General features: G+C 41.6%; 1 protein-coding gene across 1 annotated transcript in view; it reads right to left on the bottom strand.

Moving 5' to 3' along the window:
* LOC147683354 (period circadian protein homolog 2-like) overlaps nt 1-12,447 on the bottom strand; it is a 333,862-nt gene that overhangs the window by 155,686 nt on the left and 165,729 nt on the right. Inside the window, exons 13-14 of the mRNA XM_086943782.1 lie at nt 10,621-10,732; nt 5,615-5,768 (exon numbers count right to left, since the gene is read on the bottom strand). Coding sequence (XP_086799908.1) covers nt 5,615-5,768; nt 10,621-10,732 — 266 coding nt within the window. The remainder of the gene's footprint in view (nt 1-5,614; nt 5,769-10,620; nt 10,733-12,447) is intronic.

Below are 12,447 nucleotides of genomic sequence, written 5' to 3'. Positions count from 1 at the left end.
CAACCTGGAACCCACCAATGCCACCACCGTCTGCTTACGTACTGAGGGAGAGAGATAGTGAAGAATTCTCTTGAGAATTTTTATGACCCCCCAGCAGGTGGCAACCGTTCGGTTGACCTGTAGAGTCATGGACAGAGAGGTGTCAAAAATTACGCCTAGATTTCTAGCTGACTGGGAGGGCGATGGACAGGTTCCCAGCGAAGACGGCCACCACTCATTAGACCAGATATCCTGGTCTTTGCCAAAGACCAGGATCTCAGTTTTGTCGCCATTCAACTTCAGGGAATTCTGGAGCATCCAGTCAGAGACTGTTTGCATACAGATCCTGAAGTTGGTGGCGGATGTGGAAACTGAGTGGGCCAGTGACACCATGATTTGTGTGTCATCGGCGTATGACACCACTTCCATCCCCTGAGATTTTACTAACCTAGCCAGGGGGGCAACATAAATGTTAAATAGGGTCGGACTAAGGGCCGACCCTTGTGGCACCCCACACTGCAAGGATTTGACAGGGGAAAGGAATTCGCCAAGCTTGACTCTCTGCTCTCTGTGCTGTAAAAAGGAGTGCAGAAGGTTCAAAGCCGAACCGGCAATCCCTGCCTCCCTCAACCGAGATGTAAGAATTGGGTATCTCCTCACCTAACAAAACGTTAAAAACTTCTTTCTGAATGCCATCTGAGGAGGGTTCTTCCATTCTTTGTAATACCATACAAACATTTTGATTTATATAATTATAAAATATAGGGGACGGATCAACTGTTGAACCACCCCTAAGTGTGGCGTTGTGATTGTCAATGACTGTTTCTGCCGCGGATGCCAAAAAATATCCCCTCCCTGAGATTTTAAGGGCCCGATTCGCTGCAGTATATCGATAACCATTTATGTCCAGGAGTCAATCTACCTCCTCCATTGAGTGTAAAGGCCCATAACTGTTTGTTATTTCTAGGTTATAACTCCAGTTATTATTCAGTTGGGAGCTACTATGAGAGGCAGTATTTCTATCAAGCATTCTGGGCCGATAAAAATACCCCAGAAGTAAAACATTAATACCCTCAGCCATGAATTCATTTGAGCCTGATCAAATTATTATTTTGTGAACTAAAGCAGGTGAACCCAGAGGCAAGACGACACAATCTCCTTTAAACATTTTTCTACTGTGGCCTACCCACGGGGAAAGTCTCACCATTTTAAACGCTGCAAACATCTCCTTTGTCAATCCTGTTTTAACGCCTAAGCAGTGAATAGATTTATTCCTCAGGGTAACCCAGGTTTCCTTATTGCCCTCAGAAGACGGGGGAACATTTTTCAAAACTAGGGTAAAAGGAACCGCAGCTGGTGGAAGATTCAAACTAGTATAATTAGACAAAGGTTCTTGATTATAAACCACGCGGGTACCTAGACTGGGGAGAGTGTCAGATTGAGGTAAATCATCATGTCTTATATCACTGGAAACATTCACTCCCCCGTTCATCCGGGTGCCCCAAGCCGATGACTCAGTAGGGACTATCAGCTTCGTTGTCTTGAGACCTACGGATGAGCTAGTTCTCTCCCTATTGCTAATCTGTTCTCTAGGTGTGGTGATACCAACTACTGTTGTCTGGCTACAGTTCTTGGCTAAACCCTCCTTAAGGCACACTGAAATAGATGACAAACCTGACTCGATTTCTTTGAGTCTCTTTACCAGGATACCAATGGACTCTTTAACGAATATGGTTAAATCTGTTAACGAATATGTAATTCCTGACATGTTGTTAATCGCTTGGCTTTTGCTCTTATTTTATTTTTTGGAGCAAGTTACACGTTCTTTGACTTTAATAACGGCTGGAGAATCCTTTCCCTCGTTTAGCTTGTGGTTGAGTTTTGGGATTTTTGGAGTGGTGGGAACCTCATGTATCAATGGGGATGAAATTATGAGGCCTCTTTTTTCTTAGAGGGACACGCTTGTTTTGGTGGAGGCACTGTTGTAACATCAGGATCAATTAATGAGATCTCATCACTACCTGACTGAACACAACCGTTATGATGTCCCATCTTTGCCACTTCGGATTCTATCCCTGCCTCACGCAGACCATGAGTTGGGGACAGAGCTCTGCTGTTGTCAATCGAGCTATGTGACTCTTTATTCAGGGCCTCCTTCACGTTAATAATTTGTTTTTCTAAAGCATCCACTGCCCCGTCAAATATTTCATTAATGATGTACTAGAATCTGAAACCTTATTTGATTTTTGACCAGGGATAGAGCTTTGTAATTTTCTTTTCCCCCTATTGAAATCCACAGGAAGCCCCCTTATGCCTTTTTATGGCGCAAACTTTGTGACACAGTGTTTCATAAACAGTATGCCTCTACTGCTAGATTAGAACCCCTATTCAAACTCATACATCACATGGCTACCCCGACCCAGCAGTTGGAAGCAAGCATCAAGACACATTGATTCGCAAACAATGTAACTTGTTCGATTGCAGTATAGACCCTGCTTGAATTAGGAGACAATAAATGACAGTCATACGCCAGTAAATGGAAAAAGTTACCACAGTCACGAATACTGAAATGTTTTGCCAAAAAACTAAGAGCCGTGGCCCAACCCAGCCTCTTCCGGCCGATGACGGCCAAGGACGGGCCCGCATGCGTCCCACGCTGCGGGAGGCCTGTCAGATTTTTAAGCACCAGCTGGCGCGATGTTGGTACGCGTCTTCCTGCCGCTGTGCCCCCTGGGAGCAGCAGTCACCGGGGCAGTCCGCAGGAGCAGGAGCATCGGGATCTCCAGAGGTAAAATTAACAGAAACAGTGGCTGAGCCAGAGCAGTGACCAGGGCAGCAGCGAGTGGCTTGTGTCAGGGCGTCCCGCGCCACAGGAGGCCTGTCGGATTTTTAAGTGCCGGCCGGCGCGATGTTGGTGCGCGTCTTCCTGCCGCTATGCCCCCTGGGAGCAGCAGTCTCAGAGGCAGTCCGCTGGAGCAGGATCATCTGGATTTCCAAAGGTATGATTAACAGAAACAGTGGCCAGGGCCAGAGCAGTGACCAGGGCAGCAGCGAGTGGCTTGTATCAGGTACTCAATTTGCACCTGGGAGGCACCAATAAGTGGTGCAATTATAATACGGGCCTAAGTTTCTGGGTCTGTCTTGCTGTACAATTCAAAATGCCCTCCTAGTCAAAATATGGTTTTAAATTACTCCCCAGTATACCACATCCGGTGAACTTTCTTCATTAACATTAAGTCACTGCCTTGGTAGAAGCTGACTAAATTCTCCAGACCAATCTGCTGATCTAACTAAAACCAATAAAACTCCTTATCTTGACCCTACTGTCAATAAATATGTACAATACATGTATGTATTTAATCTTTGTCAACTGTGTTCCTTTTTTACTGAATCTTCCCTCACTTCACCCCAAAATGACCATGCAGGTCATATCTGGTCCATTTCCCTATAAAAAGCCGACCTCATTACAACAGCATTGAAAGATCTTTTCTGGCCCCTGGTGGCAAAGAAGACCAAATTCAAACTCCTAAGCATTGGTCTATAAACCTCAGGAGGGAATAGGTCTGAAATTTCTACAAAACCTTACCTCGGCTTACACACCAAGGTGGAAATTTACTGAAATGTTTTGGAATGCACCACATCAACCAAAGTTGCTCTGCTGAGTTGCATCGAAGAAAGAGTAAAAAGATATGATGCTATTTTTCACTCCTCACAATGCTGGTGTTGAAGTCGAGGAATCTGAGTTTGACTATGGTTCTTCGACCTCTTTATGCCTTACAATGAAAGAAATGGTCACAGAGCCACTAAAAGCATCCACAGACTGTAGTAGATGTAAAGTGGACCGTTTAATTAGCAAACTGGGGTCTAGACAATTATTGACATTTGTCAGATGCCATTTGCATTGTTAGATACGTACTAAACCCATGGCTAGTTAGACAAAGTTTTTAAATGTTTGTCTCAGTGTAAAGCTCTCAAAATTGTATTAGACTATTTTGCATAGTTTGATTCTTTATAGTTTTACAAATGATTTAAGATTATATATATTGTGTACTTTCTGTTGCCAATTAGGTTGATGGTTTTTGTCACCTGGTTGTGTAGATATAGTTTTACTGACTTTTGAGGATGCTTAACACTCATTTCATGAGGTTATAAATTGTACTGTAATATACTTCTTTGCACACATTTTATTCATGAAATTATCACGTGAATGCATTTTTGATACGTTTTATGGGTCTTCAGACCCAAAGAGAACTATTTTTGATTCTATACCAATCTAAGTTTACTAACTTGTTTTTGGTGATTCTTTGGATTTTGCATCAATGTAAAATACTCTGCATGGTTTACTGCCATTTTGTATGCAAAAAGGTACTTGAATTCCTGTTCAGAAGATAAATTGGGGAGATCACAATAAAGCAGTAGCCTAAATGTAAACTGCACAAATACAAAGTCAGCCTGCACACAATAAAAATGTTTTACTGTATTTAGATATGGAAAAACGGTTGCATTGACACTGTTCTGCACCTATTTAGGAAAGACACTTGGGGTCTGATTTTATCTATGGCGATCTTTATGCTCTCAGTCAGGGTGGTTGAGGACATTACGCCTGCCACCCTGATTGACGAAGGCCCACCATATTTAGACATTACTGCCAGCCAGAGGTGACCTCTCTGTGTTTACAAAAGCCACCATTGCAGACACTCCTGTGATGGCACTGACAGTTTGGTGCCCAGCTGCCATCTTTTACACAAACCTAAGTTTGCTAACTTTGGGGCATATTATCAAGGGGGTTTATTTCCGCTTTTTTGGCTTTAAAAGCCAAAAAAAAAGAGATAAAATTATCTCCCTATTACCAAGCTGTCGCTAACACCAGTTAGTGACAGCTAAAAGGAGATAGCGACCATCTTGGGCCCCGCTTTGCATGTCAGTGATATTTATCACTAATGACATGCAAAGTGGGCGTGCCAAGATTTTAGCGACTGGAAACAGTCCCTAACCATCGCTATCTCCTATTACCAACTTTTGGAGATATTCGCGCTAAGCGCGAATATCTCCAAAACCTAACACCTGCCCTGAGCAGTTTTTAGCCATGTTATCCAATGGGAGATGGATAACATGGCTAAGAGCATTTCTTGGATAATGCATGAATATCGCTGACTTTTCAGCGATATTCATGCATTGCGGCCGTTTTTTATCGCATTTGCGATAAACCTTGCTAATAGCAAGGTTTATGTGCGATAAAATTCGCCGATGTGCGGCGATAATTTTTGTCTCTAAGCAAGTTAGAGACAAAAATTATCGCTAGTTGTTGGTAATATCCCCCTTTGTCTTTAGTGATATTATGACATTTGCATCAATTTAAAATACTCTCTATGGAATACTGTCATTTTGTCTGCAAAAGGTGATGTATGGAGCACCAATTTCTTTCCCAAAAATCTGATATATATCTAAGGATGTTATAATAATGATAAAGTCTAAAAACAAGTATTTGAAGTTCTGTTCATAAGACAAAACGGGCAAATCATTTTGGAGCTGTAACTCAAATCCAAACAGTACAGATACAAAGTAGGACTTCCAGAAAAATCTCAAGATTCAAACAAAAACAATCTAAACTCTTTTAAAATGTTAGGCTGCTTACCTGATAACACTGTCTAAACAGTTGATCTGCTGATAGGAGTATGAAGACTGTTTGCAGGTCACATCAATCTTCTTCTGAGCGGATTCACATCCAGCATCAGTTCCTGGTGGACTAATGAAATCTTGTGTTCGATTTTCAAAGCTGCTCTGCTTCTCTGTATCAATAAACAGATTTATACCTAATGACTCATATAGGATTAACAGGTAACTATGAAGCGAAGAAAGTGGTCCCATTCTACATCTGCTGTGATTTGTAATATTTAGCAATCAATCAGCCACACACATGTACAGAGTGTAAGAGTTGGGCTCTCCTAGCTGTCTGAAGACTGACAGCCACCTTCCGTTTTTTAAACCCTAGGACATAATAACAAGAACATTTCTAACCTTATGAATGTATATGAATAGGCGACTCTCTGGATTTGATGCCCCATCAATCTTGGCTTTCAGGCCTTATGGATACAACCAACAAACTTAGGGGTCTAAACTAGAAATCCTTTAGGAAAAAACAAATTAAACTAACAGACCATATCACCAGAATGTGAAACACCTGCGATTGTCAGTCAACCTTACTGAGGATTCCCATCAATGTCTTGTATCGATCAATATTCTCATCTGGTAATCCTAGGTATTGTGTCTCCTGATCATTGAGACAGCCAGCATACCCTGATGGTCGGTTTGGATTACCAGATGAGAATATTGATCGATACAAGACATTGATGGGAATCCTCAGTAACGTTGACTGACAATCACAGGTGTTTCACATTCTGGTGATATGGTCTGTTAGTTTAATTTGTTTTTTCCTATGTACTCGAGGAGGTATAAGGACAACACCAAGAAATTACTAAAGGATTTCTAGTTTAGACCCCTAAGTTTGTTGGTTGTATCTCTAGTTCCCCTGGGGAATAATACTTAGGCAGGTCTTTAAACATCCCTCTAGCCCTATACCACCGTATTGGTTTTTTTTTTACAGGCCTTATGGCCTTTATTTCCCCACTCTCGACCACCACATCTGACAGGCACTGGTGCGGGCTGCAACTGATCACCAAACAATAAAAATGTTCTTCTGTTTTTAGATATGGAAAGATTGTTGCACTGACAGTTTAATGCACCTACATAGCAAAAAAAGAAAAGAGCCTTATTATGATGTTGGCGGACCACCACACCAAGCCGTTGGTGGCGTTCTGCCTGACAGACATGTCATCGGTCCACCGCTGCATTATAATGCAGGCAGTTGGACCGCATAGGTCGGGAGAAAAACCGCTGCCTCCGTTAGGATCTACTGATCTCGACGGAGTAGCTGTCAGAATCGTAGTCCTGAATGGAGGCAGTTATGCTGCAGAGGCCGCCGTCAGGATTACAATCTCCCTTTCCAACAGCCTTTTCATAGCAGTCTGACTGCCATGAAAAGGCTGTTGGAAACGAAATTTGGGGGCCCCAAACACAGCCCTCGTCCCCAGTGGGTCACTGTAAATTGGCCCCGGGAGCACATTTGGCACACCCGCACACATCCATGCGCCAGGCACCATGGTGCCTGGCACATGGGGCATGTTCAGATAGTGCTACGTTTACACTGCAGCTTGCTCTGCAGGTCTTTTCCTGGGCTGCAGCATGAGCTGTCAGGTACACATACCACTTTCTGACTGACACTTGATTGTCACATTCATATTGGGCGGTTGGACCGCCGGCTGCCTGTTGAGCGGTCCTCAGACAGCCGTAGTGGGAGGCGGCTGTCCAACCATCCGGCATCCTAATGATGTCCTCAGTGTCTAATATAGTGGATCGTGATTTTTACTCTCTCTGTCAGGGTAGTAGAGGGCATTACATCTGTCACCATGATGGATATAGGCCTGCCATATTTAGAGACTACGGCTGGCCTGTAGTCATCTCTCTAAATTCACTGGAGTTGCTGTCGCAGAGGCTCCTGTGAAGGCACTGAAAGTCTTATGCACATCCACCATCTTTTAGGCAACTGTAAACCAAAAATGTTTGTTTTTCAGAAACGAATTCCCAAAAACACAAAGAACTCTTTTTCTGAAAACCATTTGTCCTTTTGATTTCTTTTTTTCTGACGGACTGAAAAAAGGGCAGCAGATGATCCCATCTAAATAGGGTGGGCAGACTGATGTATTTACTCCAACAGCCCTTACTCCCTAGGCTGCCTAAGTAAGTCATCCAAAGGTGAAGCAAACGAGTGAGCCGCCATGCAAAAACTAATGGTTTGCCAAACTCATAACTGAGTGGGCTGGCAAACGGTTTGGTGGGCAGGATACTTACATTTACTACAGAGTTCCCTGTCCACCAAACTCTGACTCGAGTCCCCAGTTTCTATTGAGCTGCACTGTGAGGTATTGCATATTTTGGCAGGTAAACCAAGCACAAACCATTCCCCAGTTCTCATAAGATGCAGTAGTCAGTTGTAATAGCATAGTAGACTGGGTCAACTTATTTGCAAACTACAACAAGGTGTTTAAAACTAAACACACATGTGAGCACAATTAAGAAGTATAAGGCTTAATATGCATGTGTTTAGTGGAGGTATCCCACAACACGTTAATTAGGTTCCTATATATTTAAATGTAAGAAATCACAATGCAGCCATGATGCCCAACTATCAAAAGCCTCCTAACTCAAGTGAGTATCTATTAGCAAGGAATCCCCTGCACACCACTAAAAAGATTGTCTGCACCATAATACACATATTATTATAAGACCAACAAGTCACTGCTGTCCCATGAGTTTTCTATTGCAAGAAATGATTATAAACATTAGCGGTCCAAAGAGGCACCTAACCCCACCACGAAACAGTGCTGAGGTATGGTGTAAAGGGAGTGGTTAGTATAACAAGCACCAAATTAGTTACAAACATACCTCCAACACGGATGTAACACAATCATTGATATACTTGGAATGATCTAGTATCAGAAAATGACACCCTGGCATCTTTCAGTGTAAACTGGGATTCCTGCCTAGGCCCCCATTGAGACTAACATACTTTAAACTCCCACTCAGATTGGTGGAAGCTATGCCTGCTTGATTGCCAAGCAGTGGATTCCTCAGTATATATCAGAAATGCTACACAAAAAGAACAGTAGAAGGGTTACGCCAAAATGCAAAATAATATAAAAGACCAAGAAACGAGCAATGTTTCCTAAGAAGAGTATCTCTGCTATTAAAGATATTTTCTTGCTCTGCATTTTCACCCTGCAATCCTGCAAAACTACCCTGGCATTTAGAAGTGACAATCATTAAATAAAAACAGATGTGTGTAGTCTTGTGCCAAAGAGGATCTTGCCCCACAATTCATTACAAAAGCACACCAAAGTTCTTTGCAATCTTATATGAAAAGCATCCTCAGAAAGTAGTATGTTAATTTGTTCATGAGGATTCTGACGTCTGAGTGTAGGGAGGATAGTCATTGGGTGCTCCATGTTGTTAACATCAAAGTCGAAGGCTATGTTAAATCAGTAGCAGATTATTACTGATGACTTTTTTGAAGGTTTTAGTGATTATGTATCCAGGGAAAAAGAAGAGATTTAAGCTGGCAGACTATGAGAAACAAATATGAAATGGAGGTGCTGATTAGTGATAGGGTGATTAAACAGAAGTAGAGACTATGCCAATCATTACAATAAACCCAAGACTCACTGAGCTCTCAATGTGGTTGCATCAAACATAAATCCCAATACCATGCGCTGTAGTGCTTTGTGGGTGCTGAATTTACTGTTGAAGTAGGCCCTTTACACAGATTCCTGCATAGTTTCCCTAAATTGCAGGCCTGTTACCCTTGAAAGAGTTCTAAATGTTTTTCCTGACTAAATGTTAGCAGGAAAAAAATGAAGAGTGTGGCCTTTAAACACAACTTGTAATCCTGAGTTGTCCCTTAACTTCTATTACTGACCAAATCATAATTTTCCCGAATATCATAGCGAGGGCCCATAAGGTACATGAGGGTTGTCTACATACATCCGGGAATGAAGCAGCAGGGGACAAGTAAGTATGGGCTCCTTTTCTAAAAGGGGAACTTTTCACCTGGTGGTCTGCTGGCAGAAGTGGTGATGAGTATGTGAAGCTCGTAATAGTACTTGTGGCAAATCTGAAGACCTTCTACAGGGAAGAAGCAGAGCAAGGTCGAGGCTGTCACAGTAGCTACTGTGTGCTAATGTGTTGATCCATATTTTGGATGGTTGTGGGCAGAGGTGATGGCAGAGCCAATAAAGACAGAGAGAAACATGTTGAGACTAAAGTGGATTTAAGTAACAGAACAGAAGTTCTAGATTACCTGCCCCAACCCCAAACTTTGGGTCATGTGAGTTAATTATTGTGCCTTAAGAGGCAATATTTGCCACACATGTTCCTTAGTTAATAAACTTTATAGCCTCTGTTACCACAGTAAAGTGGTCTTATATTCAATACAAGCTTCTTGCAATGTTATTGGCCCTATGTACTTTAAAATGCAGCATTTAAGTCAATGTGTCCCCCAAAGTATATGCCCTTGTACTAACAAAACAGTTTCCCACAAAATCTTAAGGTAAGATTGGTGAATGTGGGTCATTTTTCTTTAAGGTACCTTTGACCTCTTTTTTTGTACAGGGGCAGCTCTTGGAGTAGGAGACTCTGTGGTGGGAAAGGAATGAATGGTGGGGAGACACCTGGTTAAGGAAAACATCTGATAATTTCCATGTTTTGATGGTTTCAATACAAGGTACGTTAGGCACATACCTTGTCTGGGGCAGTTATCAAGGCTTCGTGACTGGGGAAAGGGAAAAAGTGAGAAGGGAGACTGGCAATTCCAAGCAGAAGACGTCATATATTTTTGTATTTTGATACAATTGTTCCACAGTTTCAGATGCAATGCATATAATATCATCGTATAGCCACAGCCACTTTGCCTTAGACCAACTGTATACACTGAATGATAAGTTTGCCAAGTATTTACAAAAGCAGTCAGGGACGGCTGAAAAACATCTGACCCATAAAGGTACGAAGTTGCAGCTGTAATTTGCATACCTGCACCATGCTGTTTCTTCTTAAGTTGCAATTTTACTCTGGATTCAATAAATACTTTTTGTCCTTGATTCTTGACCACATGTACATCTTTGCAGATTTCTTGAAAAGTGCTCTAAAAGACAACAATTGGGCATGTTAGGCATAAGAACGTTTCTTGTCTTAGTAACTACAGATTACATTGATTCCACTGGGCTTTTTCACCACCACTTACAGCATCGAATGATGGCATCAAGTTGCCTTGGTGCAACATTTTTTGACACTGGTTCAATCTATGTAATCCTGCCTCAGGACTCTTAGGTGCTGATTTTGATGCAGTAGCTGTTTACGGGATTGTAGTTAAATATTTACCAACTCTATTGCTTCGCCTTCACATTTCTGTATGCAATATATTTTAACAGAGGCATTGAAGTGGTCGATGTGGACACAAGAAATGTTTTCATTTTCTTTATTTAGAACGATACATTGATTGCATTGGAATTGACATTAAACTAATTCTGGAAGGCCACAATAAATCGAAGTAAAGCAGACATCTGTGAACTCTGCTATATAATGTGCATGAAAGTGGCTTGCTGTAAGGATCTAGCAAGACAGGCCAGGATCTGAGAATGTAGCACAAGGAATATGTAACCATTAGTTGGTTTAGTAGATGGGTTTACAGCAACCTCCTCAGTGAAAGTTACTTTCGACTCTTACATTCATTAGTACAGATATCCACAAGGAGGAACACTGTTTACGTAAGGTTCTTTCTCCAGATTTTGTGTAACTAATAGGCCTTAGGACCAGTAAGTTGTGAATGGCAGTCCTTAAATTCATAGTTGGGTGATACATTGTAAACAATTTGCCAAAGTAATCCAGGAATTTGCTGTATATTGATTTATGGATAATATAGAAAGATCTGAACTGATAACTGTGAGTGAGTGAGAGTCGAATTGTGGGAGTTTTGAGAGTCGAAGAACTGGGAAGGTCCTTCAGGAAAGAGGAAGATATTTGGGTTACTTAGATGTGCGGGCTAGTGTTAAGGCGTGAGACAATTATAATCTTTTTTCATGTTTATGAGCCCTACAGTTTAAAACCTAGGTTTTTTGCATTTCAGACAAGTATTTGGGTACATCTTATTTCTAGAGGAGTGGTCCAAGTTGTGATGAAGAAAACACAAACAGAGTTGTTGTATTTTTCTTCCGGTTAAGCTTTAGACACCATATGATTCAGAATTTGTTCAAAACATCTCAATAGAAAATTAATGGCTTCTAGTTGTGATACAGTTGTGTACCATCCACACAGTGGATGTTATTAATCATGCTACTAGTCAAATGATGACGGTACTCTGAACATAGAACAATCAGACAAAAGGACTGAGCTGTGGCAGTCCTATAAAGCATAAGACCAGGTTCAATTTCGAAATCCTCTATTTTGACCACCTATGCACAGTCTTGTAGAAAAGAGATGTGTCAATTTAGGATAGATGCATAAATTCCCAAGAAAATGAACATGATGCTGAGGAGAGTCCATTTGTCCACTGTGCCTAAAGCTTCCAAAAGATCAAGACGAATCAGTAGGCAAGCCTCACTACTATCAAGAATGTGCAGAGAATCATGTATGATGTAAAGAGCCACTATGTTGGTTCTTTGGCATGGTTTGAAGCACAACTATTATTCACACAGTAATGTGTCTGAGAACCTACTGTTGAAAGGTGACCTGCATCTCTCTTTGGATAATCAAGCAGTAATGAGAGGCATGCGAAGGCATGAAAGCTGTTCCATAGGATCAGCTTTTGCATATTTTAGGAGGGTTGTGATTAGACAAGTCTTTAGACTCTTTGGGAATTCA

The sequence above is a fragment of the Lissotriton vulgaris genome, chromosome 11, assembly GCF_964263255.1.
Source record: "Lissotriton vulgaris chromosome 11, aLisVul1.2, whole genome shotgun sequence".
In the NCBI taxonomy this organism is placed as follows: Eukaryota; Metazoa; Chordata; class Amphibia; order Caudata; family Salamandridae; genus Lissotriton; species Lissotriton vulgaris.
The sequence above is the reverse complement of the archived record's forward strand: the minus strand, read 5'-3'. Positions and strand labels throughout refer to the sequence as shown.